Below are 23223 nucleotides of genomic sequence, written 5' to 3'. Positions count from 1 at the left end.
GATGAGCAAGGCTAATGATATTTGTTAAGCAAATTTGACTTTGTGCGAGGTAAGTTTTAACAAGGTGATTCTTTTGTCTCTGGGAATAACAGCTTTTGATTAAGCATGCAAAGGACTCCCTAGGTCATGTTAGAGAACCTAGAAAACCCTTCCTGATGGTCTAGAAACTACTTCAGGGTTAAGTGAATGATGGGTGAACGTGCCATCCGCCACACTTAACACAGAAGAACTCAAGGAAGAGATGAGGAATCATTAAAGGCATCGAAAGACTTTCAGATAGAGCCAAGATAGAAAAGACTGAAGAGACAAGTCAGTGCAAAAAGTTCTGATATAGGTGCATAAAGCAATGGGTGCTTTACAGATGCAAAACAGTGAATGGTGCAGACATTACTGTAGTTGCATATACCTTGTCCTCTCTCATTGATCTCTCCGAGAACTCCTACCCTCGTCCACCTTCCCGCCACACGTCTCTGCTTTTGAGTTTGCAGTCTCCAGTCATACACACGAGAGACACAAGGCTACTTGAGAGGCTAGTTATGAATTAAAGTGTTATGATGGTCATTTTACCCCACTACACGAGCAAAGCTTCTGCAGTCGGAGCAGGACCATCAGTGCCACTCGTCGCTGTTAAGGAGGTGGGGGTCAAAACTGCTATGAGAATACAGGCTAAACCCTGTCATTGAGTCTTTAGGTTTCATCGTAGATGCCTTGTAGGCTGCAAGCCATTTGAAGGGGCTGGAAGACCCCCAAAAGAAGGAAGGCCCTGAAAATAAAGTGCTGAGAGACCTGACGAAGAATGCCTTGCATTAGGAAAGCTCATTTACCTTGATCCCAGTGACACAATTGGTCCGACAAAAGACATCGCCCTAAGAAACGCTTGCCTCTCTGGAAGGAAAGGGCAGACTCAGAAGAGAATACGTTGCCATTTAGATATGACTAGATCTCTGCAGTATCTAAGAAAGCCACAGCTAATGACAGAAGAAAGCTGCCATCCAAAACAGGTTTAAAACTGCCGAAGCCACTGTGGATACCCATGGCCAGGTAGGGACACTGCACACTTTGTACCAAAAGACCTGCCAGCAGTCACAGCAGCTCTGTCACCAGTGATCCGGGACACCTGAATGGGACAAGGTCAGAGGCTTGCACTGAAAATCTCCGACAGCCCCATTTTCAGTAAATGCTAGCGTTGCTCTGGCACTCTGCCCAGGGTCTTCTGCACCAGTTAATCTAGCTCTGAGCTGGATTAAATTAAAAAAAGACACATACACACACATGCACATACACTTTTAGGGCTGTGTAATAGTCCTCTGAACACAGGGAGAGTTTGGCAATGGCCTTCGCTCCTCTGCTAAGCGACTGTTCTTGGTGAACACGTGCCAATAGAAAACAGAATATAAACTATCCATTTTAGCATGGCTGAGCTTATTGTCAATCACTCTATACAATCTGAGAGTCAGATCAATTATCCAAACGGCTCAGTGGTGATTTGGAGGCCATACAGAATATAATCTAACTCTGACATAGCTTTAATCTGCAGAGAGACTTTGCTAAGAGCCAAGTTGTCAAATCATCATGTTTCACACTAATGATTTAGCATTTTAAGCCACGTCTGGTCCCTTTTCTGTTTAGAGCATTTGCAAGTAAGAAGTAGAAAAACACTATGCCAGAGGATGGGTGTTATAATGTGCACTTGGGATAAAGCATTAATGGCCGACAATAATTGCAAAGGTGAAAATTCACTGTTTGGAAAGGTTATCAAGCCATCACTTTATCTGCAACAATTACATGTCATATGCAATGAAAACCAGGCCAAAGAGCCCGATTTGCTGCCCTTACATTAGTGCAACCCCACTGGCCTCAATCCTAATTCATACCCGTGTCTAAATCAGAGCCGAATCAGTTACTACATATAGACACAAAGCTCATCGGGGCAAGTAGTCATGAGAGTGGTAAAAATAGAGCGTCATTGTGCAAAGTTGGAATAAATGAAAATGCCTGTGGAGCTATTTTAGAGCTAAGGAAATGGCATCGAGTTTCTGAGAACCACAGAGCAAGAGCACAGCTGCCTTAGCCATGCCTGCTGCCCTGCGCTCTCCAGCCCCTACATGCACACCCCAGGATGCAGATCCTATACCATGAACCTCATATAACCACTTACAACTGTTCTCAGGGGATAAAATCTGCAACCGCATCAGAACGTAGGGCTTACGGCCATTCTGCGCGGGGATGAATGGTCACGCAGGGTGCAGGGGAGAGGAAAACCAACCCAATAGGGCTTTGGACTGCAGATGAGTGGATATCATCATGCACAGGGCAAAATCCTCTCGATATCGCTGCGTGGAGACAGTGGAGAACTAGTACACCGGCACTGTCCGGGCAGCTTGTTCCCCCTTCCTCCATGCAGCCTTACGTGTGTATGAGAGGGCTGAAAACTTGGCCATTACACACGTGCGTGCGTGCGCGCGCACACACACACACACACACACACACACACACACACACACACACACTACTATTTGCTATTTATTTACTACTTACGGAAAGAGCACTTTCCATTGAAACAAGCCTGCAATCTAAACAATCCACGATGTCGGGAAATATATCTGCCGATCTGGGCTGTTTTCCCAGCCAAAAACCCAACTCTCCGTTCTCACCGGGGATTTGTTTCTGTAATTACAAAGGCGCTGGTGACAACTTGGGAAACGGTGTCTTGCACACCTTTCCCCCCCGCTGCTGTTGGTGAAAATGATTCTGTAACATAATTAAACGCTTGTCACATGTGACGAAGTAGACACAAATAACATTACCCCCCTGGAAAAAAAGGCATTATTGGTGATGATCACTAATGACACTGCTGAAGTTACGTGAGCAGAACGTGAGCACGTACGTACCCCACGTGTGAATTAACATCCTGGGTGTGTCCCAGCAAGCAGAACGGCCTCCGAAGAGCCCTGCACATGTAAATCACTAATCTTTACACGCATACACACCCCGGCTTTCTCTCTCACCAGAGCAATGCAGCGGCTTTCCTTGCTAAAGGTTGCCTTTTTAGCTAGCCTTTATTCTGAGAAAGAAAGACAAAGGCATCAAAGGCTTGCAGCTCTTTATGCCAATAAAACCCTGAGGACTGGGTCCCACTGAATTAAGAAAATGTCTTCAACACATAAGAGTTATAGAAGTTTCCCTTAAAGATCAAAAAAAAAAAAGGGAGACAACCATCTGAACTTCCTGCCAGAAAACAAGGAATTAAAAAAGGAAGACAGCAGATGATTCAGAGTCGAGCCCAAAGCACTGCGACAGCATACTGACTACTAAATATGTATATATTACAGATATGCTTCCTTTATGATTAATTAGCAAGTACTGTTGGATATAAATATTTAGGATAACTTTGAACAGTGTGTGTATGTGTGAATATATATATTATAGTTATACACGCTATATGAATACACACAGATACATGTATGCGCACACTTTTCTACTGCTAGGAGCAACGCAGCCTCAGATAAAACCCGAGCGAAATCTCCAACGCGGCAAACGTTTCCTATTTAAAAAGGTTCTTTAAAACACTCATTTACGGACATCATTTTTTAAATCATTTGTGGACCCACCTATCAACGCTGCTTGACCCTAGGACTTACCGTTTGTACGTTTTACTGCCTCTGCATTATAGACAGTCTCCAAAATTGCAGAAAGGAAGTTCATAGGTGTGTGAGAGGGAGAGAGGAGGATGAAACCACGAAGCACGTGGTACGCGGGAGAACGTGGACACGCACAGACGCTGTGGTGATGCTCCGGTAACGCAGGACATGTACATTCACGGGGCGAGATAGTGATGCTACGCACCCCAAGCTAGCAGACATTTCCTTTTAAAATAAAGGGGTTTGGCAGTTGCACAAGAAAGGCATCCCTTAATCTGGTTAAAGAGGATTTAATGCAGGGATCTGGCATGGGAGGCTCAACTCAGCTCAGCTCCATCCTCTCTGGTTGAAAGCTCCTTCCCTCTGAGCCCAAAGTGGTGGCACCATCTGACACCGGGCTTCATTCAAGACCTCCCAGCTCCGCTCCCGGGGTTCGCCTGCGCTGCTGCCCTGCCCTCTCCAGGGAACCAGGGGGAGGTCTGGTAGACAGCCTCCTCTTCAATACAAATCACCCATCCCCAGAGGAAGACTGGACATGAGCCTGCCCATACCTTTCCAAATGATTGAAAGCTATTGTCAGCAGGGACCTTGGAAGGACGGTCGTGTGGCTAAAGCGCAACCCCGAGCTGCAGGACCCCTGAACGCTGCTCTTAGCGCTACCTCGGCTCACTGCAGCTCGCCCGCCCTCCGTTCCTTTGCAAACTGGGATGATGACCCTGCTGCTTTCCTTCCCGGGGAATAAATGCTGTTAGGCTTAATTCATTGTTTGTAAAGGACTCGGAGATTGTTGGATAGAAGCGGTTGTAAGAATGCCAACTATTCGGAGTTACAGTGACATATGGTATAAATGTTTTCTAGGCTTTCTTTACTGTTGTTAGGCTCTTCCCCAGGCTAAAGAGTCTCCGAAAGACCCACAGCCAACTTGTTTTTCTGGTTTGCAAGGCCAGCTCGTTTGGGAGCCTTGCATCTCCGCAAGGTCAGTAATAACATGTCATATTCCTAATTACCTCTATGAAATGGGTCCCTGTCCCCAGCCCAGTTTCTCATGGACGTGGGCAAGTCCCATCATAAGTAGCATCGTAAGCAAAACCACGGGCCCACTTCAGCAGAGGTACAAAGGACAACGGAGGCTGAGCTACTGGTGGCTTCTCTCCAAAGATTAACTGTCACTGAGGGCGGGCGAGTCTCCCGAGTCACGTAGGCATCACAGTAAATGCCACCCGCTTCCTTCCACGCAAAGTGCAAGGGCACTGGTCCACGACTATTCGGTGGGCTCTTGCTCTGTTTGTGCTGCCTCTGGGGATTCCCGTCGATACGGCTCCTTTCACTAGCACTGCGTCTATTTTCGGTTCTTCTTTAGTAAACTAATACACTCCCAGTTCTTTTTTTCTGTTTAACTGTTAATTTGACACTAAAAAAACTGCCTTCAACATCAGTGTGGAATAAAGGAATGGCAGCCTCAGATAAATGTGCTCACAGTTCCTATCTCGATTTGCATTGCTCAGTTTGCTTTCTTTCTTTCTGGTTTTTTTGGTTAAGTCACAAATGTCCATTGTTTTTAAATCATATCTGTCCTCATCGACCAGTGGTACCCCACCTTGGATTGTCACCTTGTTTGTAGCTCTTCCTCTTCAAAGGAAGGCACAACGCTGACAAGAATGAATGACCCACATCCCTTCACTTTGCATCCGTGTCCCAGCAAAGTGAGAATCCAAGATCGGCCGTCACCGATGAGGAATAATTCAAAGCAGAAGTTGTGGGATCGCTGTACAGTGCCGCAGAGCACTGGTGGCGACAGAGGGAAGAAATCCTTAGTCGGAGAAGGCAACACCTCATTAAACACATGAAAATATTTTTCCTATCTGGGTTTTTCCAATTCATTAATATTTTAATAGATGAAAGAGAAAAAAAACCCCAGGGGAAAAATCCAGCAGTGATGACAAAGCAACTAGCCACAGACTTCTCCCTTTTTTTTTTTTTTTCTTGATGACACAACAGGATTGCTGTTTTGGAAATATCATGTGAATTGTGGATTAGTAAAGAAACAAAAACTGGTCAGCTTACAGATGAAACCGATGCAGTTAATTCAATGAATAAATCATCAGCCCAATAGAGACGTCCTTGCTATCAGACAGACAGTCCTCAATATACCTAAGGGATCATATATATATTCCTTTGCTTCATATTCATACAATGTATTCCTATATGGTTCAAACATGAGAGGATGTAAAACCAAATCAGGCTTGAAACTACTTATAACTTACATATAAATGTATACTTCAAACAACGTCTCAACCTGACAGAGGAGCTACAAGATAGGCTCCGAAACACAACACGTGTGCATAATGTATAGGCTACGTGCTTATAGATAGAGCCCTATATAACATTTGACACACTCAATCCAAATTCACTGATGCTACTGTGATACACAGACACACTCAATCCAAATTCACTGATGCCACTGCGATACACATTTGGGTGGTGGTGAATACTCTGCCTCTTCAGCACATCCAAAAGTTAAAGGGAACATTTCAGAGCAATGAACAAGCTCCGTATAAATTGGGTGCAGCCCCGCAAGCAACCTGTCTGGCGGGTCGGATGCACAGCCCCAGGTGTATCATTTTCTGTGGACGTGAAGTTCCCCTTATCACTGGCCTGTGCGATATTCTCCGAGCCCCCCACTCCCCCTTTCCTCCCCTGCTTGAGCTCACATCTCCTGCAACCGCAGACACACCGAGCACGCTGTGCGTAATGGATTTAGCTTGGTCTAAAATCGGTCCATTCAAACCAGCACTCCTGTTTCAAACCACCTGAAGTGAGAACCACATCAAACGAAATGCAACCGCACAATTCGTGATTAAAAGACCCCGTGGCTCCCACGCGAATTAAAAACAACAACAAAACCCTGGCCCCTTCTCTGAAGCTTAAATCTATCTGGATGCTTTTGACTCTGTTTCCTGCTTGAGGTTGTCAGGCTAAATGCACACACTTTCTCTTTGTCCGTGTTATCTGTCAGCGCAGCAGCCGGTGTTACATGGATAAATATTTGCCTCTTATTCAAAGCAATGAAACAAGACGACATATGGAATTAGATAAGATAAACACGTCCGTATCCAAGGCTTCTGTTTTAAATAAGGTCACCTCTCGCACAAGAACTAGGAGGAGGAGGTGGGGGGGGAAGAACAGCAACTGCAGCCCCTAACACTGTACCTCGCTTACCTTTCAGAGCCATATTCGCTCTGCAGCAGAGGAGTCAGGCAGACGATTGACACACACAACTGACTGTACAAACATCGGCGCTGGCTAGCTCCTTACCGTATAGAGTGTTTCTCGTTATCTGTCCCCCCATAGTACCGTGCCAGGTGGCCGGCTACCTCGCAGTCCCACTCTCACTGAGCAGTGATGTAGAGCCGCACGCCCGCGAGCATTATCAGCACGCGTGCATGCATGCACACACACACGCGCGCGCCGGCTTAGTGCCTCCCAAGTCAGTGCGTGCACACACACGCACACTCCGCACACCACCGAAGCCTGCTAACCCTTTCAAGCAGCCTCCACCCACTCGCAGATCCTCCCTGCCTCAGCAAAAGCAGTGGGCTCTGTCACATCTATTTACATAAGAAGGAGGAGACTCGGAGGCTTCCTGAAATAGCCGGGGGAGAGCTCACAACATGTTACAGATGCCACATCCCGACCGCCGGACGGCGAGCTAAAGGAACCTGGGGACAGTCCAAACGGGCGCCCGAACCCTTTTGTTTTTGCTGCTGCTGCTGGTTTCAATGCCCCAGCCGCAATCTCAGTTCAGATAAATCTCTGGGAAGAACGCAGCGTGCTACAGTATGATGGAGATGGCTGCTTGCCTTGGTGTAAACCCAGCGGTACCCTGCTTCCAAGCAACCCGCAGAACAAAGCACTGGCCCCTGCCAACTTCGTTGCAAATAAAAACACCGGCTTATTTATAAATCAAGGGGGAGGAAGCAAGGGGGGGGAGGTTTGGCCCTCAGCAACTTTCTCCCTCTCCCCTTGTGCATGTTTTACTCTCTTCCAGCGCATAATCCTACAAGAGAGATGGATCGCAAATGGAAAAAGAAAAAAAGGTTATTAGCAGACATCGCTCTGCCAGAGTCTTTAAAAGGCCTCTGCCAGCTAATGCTTCGTTATTTAAAAAGCAAGGTAGAAGTGCTTCAAATGCAGAAGGGTTGGCAGAGGTTTGGAGCGGTAAAAACAGGACTCCCCTGTAAACCCTTCTGCGACAGCGCCGCACGCTCAGCTCGGACACGACGCGTCCCGCTCTCCAGGCCGTTGCCTCTGCTGCCCGACTATGGCAGGAGTGACGGAAAGCCGGGGGAAATCGAGGCAGGTCGACAGGGGTGCACGGGAGACTCTCGGGAGGCGTCCGGCTACCACCGCCTTCCTCCCTGCCCTTCGCGCTCGAGGCAAGACTCGCTTTCTTTGTTACGCTTGCCAGCTGGAATAGTCTCCCCTCGCTCCCCGCACCTCTCCAAACCAGCAGCGCATGGGTCCAGCCGCAGCTCCCCGGTTACCTGTCCCCGGCTGGCTAGTCTAACGCGTGCTCGGGTATCTCTGCGCTACGCTGCGATCGCAGAAGTCGCGCCTGCCCCTCTCCCGCAACGCCGCGGGTCTCGCCCCCCGGTCCTGCCTCCACCTCCTGCGACCGTGCCTCGCGCTCACGGCCTCCAATCCTCTCACCTGAAAAATAGGAAGGAATATTTTATCTTACCACAGGGCTGTAAGGTTTGCTCCTTGGATTTGGGGAGCTGAGAGGGGCTCAGCACCCGGGGGGGGAACAAATCAGGCCATGTGTTTGTACTAGAGCTGTGCAACGCAGAAGTGCTCTTGCGCTGTCCTAGCTGGCTCCTCAGCACAGCCGGCACTTCCCTGGTCCACTACTCAGTCGCCAGCTGATCTCTAGGATAGCAGAGTCCCCCAGCTGATGCCGGGACTTACTTCTGTCCATCAGAGCTGAGGCTCCAACTTGGACCCTTTCAGTCTGGAGGCAGGAGCTTGACCCCCGGAGCTGAAAGGGAGCTTTGCCCTGGACGAGCCCGCAGCGCCTGCACCGAGCTCCTCCCTGCTGGCAATTGCACTCTGCAGACCTTACGGCAGCTTCTTGGCAGGAGCCGTTTCCTGTCCCCCCTCCTCCCAGATGATGCTGCATTTACGGCCGCGACAAAAGGAGAGCCCCACGGCTGCGCTACCATGCAAGGTGAAGCCAGGGGTGAAGGGGCAGCCCAGAATCGCAGGGGTTAGGGAAGGACGGGACCACCCCGGTTCACCCACCTCCTTGCCTGTCCCCAGTTATTTGCTCCCTTCTGAGCCTGGTCACAAGCAAAGGGGGTTTCACCACCTTCCCACGCACGTGGGGACGCTGAAGTTTGCAGTAGCTCGGGGTGACTTCAGTGGGGCAAGATCTGTCAGGAAGGAAGCCTTGTCCTGAATCTCAGCCTAAAATTGTCCCTCTCGGCATCATCGCGTGCTCCCAGCCGCGCCCTGCCTGCCCGTCCCATCACTGCAAGCAACATGCAAATGAGCAGCTGGAACCAAAAGCTGCAAAAATACCCACTTCGGGTTGCCCTGCTACGAAAGGTTCGTTTTCATTTTCAGCTAAACATTTCCTTTTAAACTAAAATGAAACTTAGTGTTGAGGGTTATTTCTTCTTTTTCTTTTTAACAAAAAATGCAATACAGGCAAATCTAATTTTAAAATGAGGCTCCAAGGGGACAAAAAAAATCAAAGCGTTTTCTTTCAAAAAACATGTGACACTTGACTCTTTTTATTTTTTAACCAATTCACCGGCCTGGTTTTCTGAACAGCTTCAGCTAACTCAGACCGGCACTGGTCAATGAATAAAACATCCATGCAAAAATTTCCTCTTGGCTCTGTTTAGTACCCAGCACCACTTGGAAGCACACGTGCTAAATAACTCACCCGTAGCCGTTATGCACCTAAACAATCCAGATTTAACTCTTAATCTGGATTCATAAATCCATTTCTTTTGCCTTGATCATATTTAGTGCTCTTCCCTGAACTTCCCCAACTTAATTTGTCAGTGCCTTCTTGTAACGCCTGCCCACGAGCAAGAGCACTGCTCCAGGCAGGATCACATCAGGGCTGGATCGAGATGCAGAACGACCGCACCTTGCTTGCCCGGTGCCATGAGAGTTATGCAGGCAACTCAAACAGTATTGACCTTTCTTTTGCAGCCACATCACATTGAAGCCTCTTTCTGAATTGCACCTTATTATCACCCATATGTCTCTTTTAGCCGTTACTATCGTCCAGGGTGTCCCCTTCCATTTATTTATGCTGTGGATTTTTCCCCCCGACACATTAGCTACATGCCTTCAAGCTGTCTTCCTATTATTCCCGTGTTTTAACCTCCGGCCTCCTCGTGTGACTTCATTGCCCTCGCTGACGTTTGCAAGGCTTCTTATTTTAGCATCGCTTACAAGCATCAATAATATTCCCTCTTCTGAATTACTGATGAGGGTATTAGCACAATGCCCAAGAGCGACTGCACTCACTAAATCAATGCTATGCCATAGGGGAATAGCATCCAATAGCGTTTCTAAGCTAAGAGACAGCGTTGCGATCCGAGCAGATTTGAATCCATTATGAATGTTACATCTTGCGAGACAATATCCGACGCTTTGCTAAAATTCACATATATTTCAACAACTGCTTTCTCTTCATTTGTTCGTTCGCAGTTATCTCAAAATTGGAAAAAAGTGATCAGGTGAATCCGGGAAAATCTTACTACCAACGTCCCTGATGTCAATGTTCCCATCCCCCTTGAGACCTGCTCTTCTTTAATTTGGAGGGCGGTATCACGGCAGTGCCTGGGAGCTATGATCCAGGGGAATTTTGTATAATTATGTACATAAATTACCTACAGTGGGACTATACAATCATCCCTGACCCTGGATCCTCCTTCTGTACCTGTTAATCTGTCCATTGCTACTTCTGCAGCTCAATTATCTGTGGCTCAACCTACACCACAGTTCTTCATCTACTCCAGTGTCATCACTGGCCTCTCCCTTTCTAAAAGCCAGAGCAGCTCGGTGTTTCTCAGCCGGTCGCATGTGCAATGTATGCAGCCTATTTTCCCACACGCACCAAAGAAGATGATTGCTGTCCTCAATCTCCACTCCTGTCTCCACCTATCACTGTGATGCATTGCTTTGCAAGACGAGGGCGTTACGTCGACAGATAAGCTCCTCTGCTCGGAGGTCAGGTGTCACGTCAAAGGAGGAAGCGGCAGGTATGTGGCCTCCGTCGTCTCCCAACAAGCAAATCAGGCTCTGGCTGATAGTCAGTCATGGGAAGCTTTGACAGAAGCGCGTGGATGGAAAAAAGATCTCCTAGGACAACCCTGCCTGGCGAAGATGAGGCAGCGCGTGAACTGGGACCACTGCTTCCCATATTGACCGGTCTCATCGCCTTGTTTCTTGGTGCTCCCCCATTTGCCTGCTCTATTCACTTCTTGTCTCACCCTTGATACAGGCTGCTAGCTCTTCAGGGAAAGGGTCTGTCTCTTGGGTGTCCATCGAGATACCTAATACAACAAGACACAAATACCGGGATCCGGGACCGCTCCCCCTCGAGTACGACGGCCATATAAATGATATAATACTCATCCCACACTCCACATTACCATCTGAGTCTCTGCACTATGTTTCCTCGAACATGATTGCATGTCTTACATGTATTAATGCTATCTCCTGGCTGCAAGCGCAGGATCAGACACGAAGCAGACTCGCTTCCTATACTGCAGGAACTCTGGTTTATCCCTGCGACCGGCACGGTCGCGCTGCAATAGCTGGCAGACCACAACGAAGCCTGGATTTTTTCTGAAGGGTCCGTTTTGCCATGGCATACAAGCAAACTGAATTACCCGCAGCGAGCAGAGAAGTGAAAAGGCAAATTTTGAGAGAATGAGCTCAGAACTGACATTTACCTTTAATGACACGAGCCGTTAACGCAAGCCAACACAGAGCCACTGGAAGTCTCCCTCCCTGCTATGGGGAGTCCAAGGGCTCTGGGGTTGAACTGCCCCCAGCATCCAGTGTATCGCCCCTCTTTCGAGAGCCAGGGCAAAAGGAGGGGTTAGTCAGATGAAGTTTACCCCCTGCTCGCCACAGACGGGGTCACTGCATGCTGTCACATTTTTTCGAGGAGGTGCCGTCCATTTCTTTCTTGCAATCTGCCCTGACTTTATGGTCGGAAAAGTCCCCTTGCACTCAATGCATCCCTGGAGACGTTTAAAGGTAGGCCATTATTTGTGAAGCTAAGTGATTGCAAGGAAATTTTTTCTCCTGGCTTATCTGCTTTGACAGACTCCAAGCCTGGTGCCCCGCTCTCCTTTCCAACAGCGATCTCACACTAATATCTGTGTACAAATCTCACGTGCCAGGAAAACAAAACTTCCTCCAGGAAACTACCATATGGCTCTAGGAGGAACATGCTGCTCTTTCCATGACAGTGTCCAAGACAGACTGTCTTTTTAAAGCACGATGTAGTGTGGTCACAGGGACTGAATCGAGGATTAGAGCCAGGAAACCCCCTGATCTTGGGGGAAATCACCTAACAGGTCCCTGCTCCAGTTTCCTTGTCTATCGGATGGGGATTAACAGTGCTGACCTGGCAGGGTGTTATGAAAATGAGTTGATGTCTAAATAGCAGTTTGACAATATAAAGATTCATGTCAATGCTAAGCAGTATAATAAAACCCTGCTTCTAAGTATAAGCCTAATTTAAGAGTCTCCAACCAAAACAATTCAGGACTCAGGCTCAAATTCTTTAACAAATGCAACCATTCATCCTGAGGAAGTGAACTGCTGTAATCACTATGCTAACTGCTGAGCTGTCTATCCCCACAACAGGATAAGCTAAGGACATTTTTACTCTGAATATCCTCCTGCCATTTGTACCTGATGCAAATCAGACATCAGATTCATTTATTTAAGTGACAGAAATGGCATGTGTCACAACGGCAAAGATTTCTGAGTAGAACAATAAAGACATCCATCAGGTTTGGGATGAGGGGTAGCATTTTCCTGGCGCTCAGATGCATGGGAGTGACACTGCACTGTAAAGAAGATGAGGCTCTTATACAGGATGAGCTCAGCGATGTCAGAGGATGATTTGGGAGTCTGGCAGTGCTATAGCATGTACTACCGTACCAAGACGCTTTCCATATGTGTTCTCTAAAGCAGACAAACAGATCTTGGATGCAGCACCTTCAGCGAGGGGCTCGAATCAGCATGAGCATGACACCGGTCTTGCAAAATGGCTCCCATCTCACTGGTGGGCATGGCTCAAGATGCTGCTATATTAGTGCTACACGCTGAGGAAGGGCCACGTGCAAGTTGTCGCTGCAGGGAGAGGACAGCTGTGCTTCTCCTGCATGTCCTCGGGGTCAAACTCTGATGCAGTATAATCCATCTGGTGTTTGAACCAGCCTGACATTTAGCACTGGTGGGTGGCGGAGGCTTTTAAACACAGAGGAGTTCAGAGTTCAGTCCAGTATGGTGTGAAATGACCGCATACGGCTGAACTTAGCATGAGTTGAGGGCTCCGGTGTTTGCATCAAGCTGAACACCACAGTAGGACAGCAAGGAAGGCTTCTGCCCTGACATCAGCATCTAAGGAAGCACAGCAGGGAGTTACTGCTTGTACATGCCTTTGTACACGCCACGGTTTTTGCCCCTTCTTGTGCTGCAGTGGCGTGACTGTTTGCATGAGCACGTTTTCCAGATGCTTTAAAAGTCTTTCCAGCGCATTAAAATAAAACTCCTTGGATGTAGTTTAGTTTGGCTTGCTGCAAATTAAAGCATCGCATCCATGGATTCACTGCGTGCAAACACAAAAGCAGTCAAAGACATGTAATGAGCCTCTTTGTCCACCAGATGGCTGCGACTTTTTTGTAGATCACCCATTTGAATTGCTTCCACTTTCAAATTACTTCTGCTTTTTTTTTTCTTGTGGCATGTGCCAGCTCCATGCTCCCACAGCTGTGTGGCAGAGCACGGGTTGGGGGGCCCTGGGCTAGGAGGGCAGCGCTGGACCATCCCACTCTCCTGCGGTGACAGCTGGAGCCCGGGCTTAATTTGTTCGAAAACCAAGTGTGTACAAACACTGGTGTGACACTCCAAAGCTTAATTCATTTGAAAACCTAGTGCGTGCAAACACTGATGCAACGCTCAAAAATAAACACGTTTAAATGTTATAAACCTATTTAATTGAATGAGGATTAAACCCTGTGGTGTATACAGGTGCCTAACGTGGCCAGGTTGTCTGGTCTTCTTGGAATACAAGTGAGAGACTAAAGTCGGAAGCCAATTTAACTTTAACTGCACCTTTGTCATATTCGGTTCCACCCCTATCCTTACAGGTACCGCAGCAGCAAGTAAATGGAGACCTTACACCACATGCACAACAATACCCAGATGCAATGGGATATCCCAAAGACAAACAGACCAGTTACAGCCAGGTAATCCTGGCTTACACACAACTGTAGTGAGCAAATGTCACTAGAGTAGAAGATGGGCTAGAGTTTTAGGGGCTTAACTCTGCAATTGCCAGCACTCTCGGGGCTTTATCAGGCCATTTTGTGTGCAACTGTCTACAGGGCTGGTAAAAGAGCAAAATGCAGCACTGGCCAAAAAAAAGAGAAGACATGGAGATAAGAAACTGAAAGGATTTCCAAGGTGAGGAACTGAATTAACCCCAATCTAACAGAGAGCAGCTTGGTCCCATCTGAATGCAGAAACAGTTAAGTCCCCCATGGATGCATTTTTTATTTGTAAAGGTTGATATTCAAGGTCACCCTGCACGTGCCGTTATCAGGAAAAGGAATTAATGTTACAAAAGCCTAGTGAGGCCCCTGGCTCCTGGAATGCCATTGCATTATCTAAGTCCAGTGCGGTCCATAAAATCCTGTGGGTATAATTCAAGATCGCAAATGCCAGGAATGGGAAAACCTGATATTAAAAATACATTCGGAACGCAGCATTATGTTGCTGGAATGCAATTTTTAGCCAATAAATGCAAACTGAGCAGAATACGAGTGAACGTTACACTGTTTTTGCAGAAAGTCCCCAGCCTAAAGTCCATTCACCGATGTCCAAAATTTGTCCCAAGAATACACGTGATACTTGTTCTAACGCTAAATACTCCCAGCTCTGATACCTATGCACCAAAGTTGCATCAATCAAGACAAAGGTGCCAATTCTTACTGCCATTTCAGAAAATGCTTTTTCAAAGTCCTCATTTCTAAATAACTCAAGTGTCATCAAAAGTATCTGAGGGGGAAGACATCTACCTAGCGAGACATTAAACCTAAGTGTCAAAAACGAAACTCATGTCTATCAAACCCTCTAACGACATTCACTTTTGAGCTGAGAAGGGCCTTTAGTTCAAATAAGACTCAGTGGAATTTCTTACGTGCCATAAAATAAGATTGCTAATTTTGCTTATGATTGCAGGCACACCCAAGGCCATGAAGTCATCACAGGTTTGAGTCTGCTTGGTATCAGTGGAACTGAGACAGTCCCAAGCCCCGTACTGAGCAGGATATCATTCATTACTCTCTGGGGATTTCTATGGTGTTCTCACCATAATATCTTAGTGTTCTGCAAACACTAATGACTCAATCTTCATCACCCCCCCTGGAAAATGAGTTGGCATTAGATCAGTTGTAGAGCTCAGAACATATTCCAACTTTTGTAACAAGTGAAGCAGGCATCGCACAAATGTGCTATATAATGCTGATTCATTTCCAGCGCGCCACCAGTACCGCGCACAGAATGAGGCAGGGGTCCTGTGGGGGAAAACAGTGTGCAAAGCAATTAAAGACCATCCCAATTCACATACACAAGGAGCCAAACTGAGGTTGCACAGACATCCTTTAGTTCTGGCATTTACCCCATCTGCAAAGGGGGAAATTTAGGTTGGCGATTAGGGGGAACTTCCTGACTATGAGGGTGGTCATGCACTGGAACAAGCTGCCTAGAGAAATTGTGAACTCTCCATCCTTAAAAGTTTTCACGAGCAGGCTGGACAGACACTTGGCCGGGGTGGTTTAGCCAGGGATGATCCTGTCTTGAGCAGAGGGCCGGACTACATGACCTTATGAGGTCCCATCCAGCCCAACTTTCCTACGATCCTATGAACTTCTGAATGCTTGACACTGAAATCTTAATTTTTTTTTTTGCTGTGGATGCAAGTGTGCAATTTCCAAACATTAATTTTTTTTTTTTTTAAAGACAGAAAAGGAAAAGCCCTGCATAGTTTCCTTCTCCCCTCCCTGCTATCGGTGCACATGTTTGCAACCAAACAAAAGCTGCTTTGGTTTGTGATGTAAACAGCAGAAGCAGAGAAGCACCTTTTTACTCCTCTGGGCAAGACTCCATCCCACTGAAAGTCCTTGAGTGAGAAAGGAAGGACAGCTAGTTGCAAAAAAATAAAATAAGATCAAATAAAAATTGGTGTTTGAGCTGGTGACAGGCTGAGAAGCAAGAAGACGCTGCCTTTTATCACATGTCCCTCTCCAAAGCAGTAACTTTGGCCTCTGCATTGGGCAGGCAATGACAAACCAGAAAGCTTTATTAGGGGCAGGAAGAGCCCTGGGCAGGATGCATCACGGCCTTCATGCAGCCTGGTGCTGAGCTCTGCCCGGTAGGAGAGCCCTGCCCTGCCTCGACAAGCCTGCCTGGCACATCAGCGTCCAGCTCAGCTCTTTCGTTTCTCCCCAAACCCCGCACCCAGCTCCCCAAGAGCTGCTCCCCAAGCAGGGGCTGCTCCTCGTGTCACAAAGCGGATCCCTGGCTATTCCAGTCGGCGGCTCTCCCACAGGATGCTGATCTGATGATCAGACAGTATCTGATGAAGCCAGCCACCGCTTATGAACGTTTCTGCATCTCTGATTTAGTCTATAAGGTGTAAATCTACCCTGGCTTCTGCCTGCCATGAGTCTAACACGCCTAGCTACTTCTCTCTGCCATAAGGCTGGCATTATGGTGCTGCTTATTCAAGTTGTCTTAGGTGCAGCTCCTCCAAGGCGATAAGGACTGGGTGGAGGACGTAGCTACAGGGCACTATTTGTTTCCCACAGCGTGCCAGATACGAATCCGTCGTGTCTAATCCAGCAAAAGTCACATATTGCTTTCACAGCTCTTCTTTCCCACCCCCTCTCCCCATCTATCACCTGCCTCCTGTCTGCCCTCCTCTTCTCTTATCTGAAATTGCTTCCTACCTGGTCCCCTCTGCACTTTCTCCACTCACTCCTGAAATTTTATCTTTCCTCCTTTGCCTTCGTATTCCTCCTGCCTCACACTGAATCGTGCCTTTCATACAGCCAGACCTCAAAAGTTTCCACGAACGTTGAAGGCCCTGCTAAGCCCAGCCTCCACCGGGAGGATGAGAAAAGGAAGGATATTCAACTCCCCATCAAAAACAGAGAGTTTAACGCTCCCAGGCACATCGTTTTGAATGAGTGAGCACTAATACGTTGGTCTATACACCACGCCACTGATATAAGCCTCCAACAGCAAGACACTTTCAGCAAATGAGTAGCTCCTGCTTAAAGGGAGTGGTGGATTCAGGGCCACCGTCACCTTGTTCGCCAGTCGCTCAGGCCATAATACACTACATGAAGTAGCCCTATTTAAAACTGAGCTCTGGGGTTCAGGACCTCGCTGGGTGCGAACACAAGTGCTTGCACAACGAGGGAACACACCCTTGTTTAACACAGGCAGTGCTACGGGGCCTGAACACCAGGCACAGAGCCCAGGCACTTGCCCCTGCATTTTCTGCTGCCGCCTGCCACATCAAACCTAAACATCCATTTCCCCATTGTGGACCTGGACGGCTTTATTTCTTACCAGGCTGATGTTCCAGCATGAGGCACGAATGCCAAAATGCATCTGTTTTAAAAGAAAGGGCTTATTTTAAGATAAAAAAAGACAGACTTGGGATAAATAATTTGCCTAGAGGGTGCAATTACATACCAGGCAGCTAGTGGTGCCTACAGAACTCAGCTATTTTAGTTGCATACATGCATGAAGGGCAAGCGTGCGTCACGTGAAACAACGCTGCAGAAACTCAAAAGGGACGTGAGAAGTATATGGGCATCCAAGTGCAACATGAATCTCTACAGAGCAAAGGGGGCTTCGACAGTCCCTGTAAAGCAACTACATAGGAAGGACCTGATCCTGTGATCTAAGCACTAGGGCTGGACCTTGCTCCTTGCATAAAGTTTCCATGGGGATCAGTGCAGGCACCTGTGTGGAAATAATTGCAAGACTAGGTGCGATCTTTATGCTTTATTTGGCATTTCCCTTGTTCTTAGTGTCACCTTGTTCATTGCTTATTGATGGAACGGAAAAATAACTCAATTAACCCAGTGCATCTCTTTAACTTATATCACAGTTAGGGCAAAATTGGATCATCAGTGTTATCAACAGCGTGGTGGATGACTTAAAAGTCAAAGAATATTTAAAAATCTAAACATCTCAACTCTTGTACACTTTTCTACTCAGAGATGAGGAATTGAATTAGGCTGTCCAGTTTGATGCCTTTTTTATCTTGGTGTTCACAGGCAAGGGCAGCTCCCATTTTACTGCACTGGGCAGCACAGTTGGGGGAGGAGGTGAGCAGCCCTCAGTGGTTAAAGATCAGGTTAGGGACTATTCAGACAAGCTGGACGTGTACAAGTCCATGGGGCTGGATGGGATGCACCCAAGGGTGCTACAGGTGTTGGCTGGTGAGACTGCAGAGCCATGGGCCATCATCTTTGAAAACTCATAGCGATCAGGGGAGGTTCGCGATGATTGGGAAAGGGCAAACATAGTGCCCATATTTAAGAAAGGGAAAAGGAGGATCCAGGGGACTACAGACCAGTCAGCCTCACCTCAGTCCCTGGAAAAATCACAGAGCAGATCCTCAAGGAAACCATTTATAAGCACCTGGAGAAGTGATTAGGAGCGGTCAGCATGGATTCACCAGGGGCAAGTCATGCCTGACCAACCTGATGCCTTCTACGAGGAGGTGGTGGCTCTGTGGATGCAGGGAAGCAGTGGATGTGGTGTACCTTGACATAAGCAAGGCTCTTGATACCATCTCCCATAGCATTCTTGTAAGCAAGTTAAGGAACTATGGGCTGGATGAATAGACTATAAGGTGGACAGAAAGCTGGCTGGATTGTCAAGCTCAATAAGTAGTAATCCATGGCTCAATGCCTAGCTGGCAGCCAGTATCAAGTCGAGTGCCCCAGGGGTTGGTCCTGGGGCTGGTTTTGTTCAATATCTTCATTAACAATCGGGAAGATGGCAAACAGTGCACCCTCAGCTGCGGCACGTAGTAGATAGTTACGCTAGGGCTAGGATTCAGAGCGACCTAGACAAATCAGAGGATTGGGCCAAAAGAAATCTCATGAGGTTCAACAAGGACAAGTGCAAAGTCCTGCACTGAGGAGGGAGCGATCCCCTGCACCGGTGCAGGCTGGGGGTGACGGGCTGGGCAGCAGCTCTGCAGAAAAGGACCTGGGGGACAGGGGACAAGAAGCTGAACAGGAGCCAGCAGTGTGCCCTTGGTGCCAAGAAGGCAAATGGCATCCTGGGCTGGTAGGAGCGCTGCCAGCAGATGGAGGGAAGTAATTCTTCCTCTCTGTTCTGCACTGGGGAGGCCACATCTGGAGTCCTATGTCCAGTTTTGGGACTCCCACTATAGAAAGGATGTGGACACGTTGGGAGCAGGGAGCAATGAAAATGGTTGTGGGCTGGGGCACAGGACTGGTGAGGAGAGGCTGAGGGAACTGGGCTGATTGAGTCTGCAGAAGAGAAGAGCGAGGGGGATTGAATAGCAGCCTTCAGCTCCCTGCAGGGGGGCTGCAAAGAGGACGGAGCTGGGCTGTTCTCAGTGGGGGCAGATACAGGACAAGGAGCAATGGGCTCAGGCTGCAGCAAGGGAGGCTTAGGTTGGATACTAGGAAGCAAGTTTCTCACGAGGGAGGTAGTTAAACACTGGAACAAGTTACCTAAAGAGGTGGTGGAATCTTTTTAAGACCTTTAAGATCTTTTTAAGGTTTTTAAGACCCAGGTTGCCAAAGCTGTGGCTGGGATGATGTAGTTGGGGCTGGTCCTGCTTGGAGCACAGGGTTGGACTAGATGTGACCTCTTGAGGTCCCTTCAACCCTCGTTTTCTATAATTCTACGATTCTGCGCGTGTAGAAAAGTCCTGCAGAAAGCAACAGGGTTGAAACCAATAGGTGCCTATAGAAATAAAAGATGCTGCTGGTAATACCTCAAAATACACCCCACTCCGGTAACATGGACACTGGGGCGAATGGCTGGAAGCCCAGAGGTCGAGGGTTTGCGTGCACAGCAGACGTGCTCGTGGCAGTTTCCAACGGATCTGCAAATTCTGCTAAACACCTTATCACACAAGGACAGGAGAAAGGAAAGGAAGGCCCTCAAAATATGGACTTCAGTAGAAAGTTGCATCATTATTTTCATAGTCTTCACATTGCAGAAATGTAGCCGTTAATTTTGTTCTGGGATGCTAGGTCTTGGGGTGTTTCCCGAAGGGAATCCGTCACGTTTACTTGTTCCTAATAATGACCACAATGCCTCCACTTAAAAAAAAAGGAAAATTACCTTTAAGCTCTATTCAGCTTGGGACTAAAAAACACCCCTCAGGTTCATTATTCCTGCATAAAATCAGAATGGAAAAAGCAGAGGTAGCTTGAAGCTATAAGCACATATCAGCAAAGAGAGGAGATGAGCTCCAGAAATGCTCCAAAAAACCAAGTTACACCAATGGCACAGTACTCTCCGGGCTAGCTCCTCGGTGTCTAGTCAGGTTAATGGTCTGCCCCTTGTGTGACAAAGAGTTCACGTGCAGCACCTGGCCAAATACCTGGCTGGGCCTGCATAGGGAAGGAGAATGGCTGGAAGCATCCCTAAGGATGTGGATGCGACGTACAAATCTGGGGTCATTTACCCTGGTTTCTACTCCATAGTCAATTCACTCCACGGTAAAGAGCAGACACGTGGCCTGCTTTCCCCAAGGCGGCTGCCCAAAGTAGGCACCAGTAGGGAACTGGTCACAGCAGGGGACTTCATACTGGTGGAGGAGCCAGCGTTAAATGACTACCTTAGATGGAGACTGACACTGGCAGTGGACACACGGCAGGTACAAGACAGTCACTTTCTCCAGAGTCAACTTGCTTCCGTTGTCCAAAGCAGTAACTTTCTACTGGAGAAGAGCATCCTCTAAAGTAGTGCTGAGAGTTATGCATCTCTGGAGGAAACGGAGAACATTTCAGAGTCCATGTGCGTGGTGTCCGCACCCCCCGAGTGGATAGGAGTCCATCGTGGTTACCCATTCTGTGACGCAGTCAGAGGAAAAAGCAAAAGCAAGCTCACTTCTCCTTTTGCGTTTTCATTTCAGGAACCTGAACGGTAGCTTTGCTGGTGGCGCTGTGCATTTCCCTCCACGCAAAACCCTCATTTTTGTCTCGTGTCATCCCACATAAATCTCCTCCAACTTTCAGTTCTGGAAAAAAGCTATAAGATAGACTGTCTGTGCTATTAACAGCCGACGTCCAATCCCCCGTGTCTTGATGAACTCAGATTCAAACTATACCGTGACTCATATGTTCCACTGATATTCCCCAAACTCCCGTTTAGGCTGGACTCTGATCTCCCTTGTATTGGTCGGAGTACGGGAGTGCTCCTACTGGTCTATGGTTAGGACGGCGTCAATTAGTTGAGAATGAGGTTCATTGTTCTTTAATACATGACAGCTTGGTGGTATAAATCTTCACCCTTCTAAATTAAACTGGGAACACTAGACACTGGGCACGGAAAGATTAATATCACTGCATGCTTAATGCTAATAAAGTATGTCTGTGTTACGTGGCTGTGGCATTATTTCCGATGATGAACCTCTGAGCTATTAGGGCTTTATTGAAGAGCACAGTTTCATCTAGATTTGCAGACGTCTGAACTGACATGAGAGACTCTTGTGAAAGCTGAAAATCTGAATGTCCAGTTGGCACAAGGTGCAGCGGGAAGCCCCAAAAAGGTTGGGAGGATGGGCAGAACAATGAAGGAGAGTTTGGGCCAGCTCCCGGACACAGCAGCACGTAGGGAATGACCTTAATGCCAATGAAATCCATGACGGTTTTGCCCACTGAAGTCAAAATGGAAAAAAGAGGAAATGTGTTCGCCACATTAGGTCTATGCAAAATGTCACAATACCGTACACTGGGTAAATAAGGTACCTAGGCTGCTGGGTTATTTTACATCCCCCACACATACCATTATCCAGTGCCAAGGTATTTCAAGGGATTTTTCTTGCAGCTTGTAAAGGCTGCCATTTGCTGAGTCACATTTAGAAAAAAATATGTATTTGCAATTGCACTGGGTTTCCATTTGGATGCTTACACTCAGTCAATAAAGCCATCATCTGCAAAAAATAATGCAGAGGAAAAATAGAGACAAAACAGCAACTAAGCTGTTCTCTCAGGAGTTATTCACTTTTGCTGTGTATTATTTATTATGCAAATAACCATCAGTAAAGCAAAGGCTTTGCATTTAGGGCACAAAAGGAAAATATCCCTGTGAAAAATTAGCTAATATGTCTGTGAGTTATGTGTGATATAAAGAAGAATTATGGTAATGATAGGAAGGAGTTATGGAAACCCATGGGACCAGACCCTTCACTGGTGCAAATCATCGTGGCTTTCTTGAAGTCAATGCAATTGAGCAACTTAAGCCAAGCTGAGGATTTGTCTTTTTAAAACCAGGGCAGTTAACATGGAAAACAAGGCTTTTAGGAACGAGAGCCCTCCAGGCAACGAATGTGTCATTGGGCTAAGAGGAGAGAGAAGGAAAACGAACTGCAGCAGGCCATCCAAACCAGCCAACAGTCCTCAACTGCGCTCCCATACAGGCAAGGGGGTGACCTGGGGCACGGCAGGTGCAGAAGGGGATACCAAAGAGATGCAAAGGAGCCCATGTAACAGGCCCTGGAGTCAAGTATGAAGGGAAATGATGAGACAGCCTGAGCCAGGTTTTCGAAACTGCTTGGCTCCCACCTCGGTATCAGACTTGGGGGTCAGATTTGCACGACAGCCGAACACGCTGGGTGCAGAGCTCCTTCAAAAAACGAAACATCTGGTCCGAATCATACAGTCTGGGCCCATGCTTCCCTCTCAGGCCGAGCCTGCTCTGTAGAAAGGCAAGACTTGCATCTTCGCTGCAGCTCCTCCACGGTATGCATATCTGCCTTCACTTCGATTGCTTTTTTTTTGCTCACCTCCAGCCCTCTGTTGAGTCTTAATAAATCTGGTTTGTAATTAGACCAAACTAGCCTCTTCCGCCCGCTTGGGAATCACAGACAGACCTTTCCAAAGAGGCAACAATAAAGGGATAATATCTGGAACCTACCCTGGCTAAAGGGGCATGGTACAAAGAGCTCTGGTCCTTCAGAAGCATTGCTTTATAAGGCTGCAGTTCCTCAGACGCATGGGAGACACCCAATAATCACAGAAGA

General features: G+C 47.5%; 1 protein-coding gene across 3 annotated transcripts in view; it reads right to left on the bottom strand.

The window, feature by feature from the left end:
- NEURL1 (neuralized E3 ubiquitin protein ligase 1) overlaps window positions 1–23223 on the bottom strand; it is a 191653-nt gene that overhangs the window by 96769 nt on the left and 71661 nt on the right. The window contains exon 1 of one of the 3 annotated variants that reach the window (XM_025201225.1): window positions 6957–7191. The exons of the other annotated variants lie outside the window; for them this stretch is intronic. Within the exon in view, the coding sequence (XP_025057010.1) occupies window positions 6957–6990 (34 nt within the window). The 5' untranslated portion in view covers window positions 6991–7191. Of the gene's footprint in view, window positions 1–6956; window positions 7192–23223 lie in introns of those variants that run through there. 3 annotated transcript variants of the gene reach the window in all.

This window comes from Alligator sinensis, unplaced genomic scaffold (genome assembly GCF_000455745.1).
Source record: "Alligator sinensis unplaced genomic scaffold, ASM45574v1 scaffold61_1, whole genome shotgun sequence".
NCBI classification, from domain to species: Eukaryota; Metazoa; Chordata; order Crocodylia; family Alligatoridae; genus Alligator; species Alligator sinensis.
The sequence above is the reverse complement of the archived record's forward strand: the minus strand, read 5'-3'. Positions and strand labels throughout refer to the sequence as shown.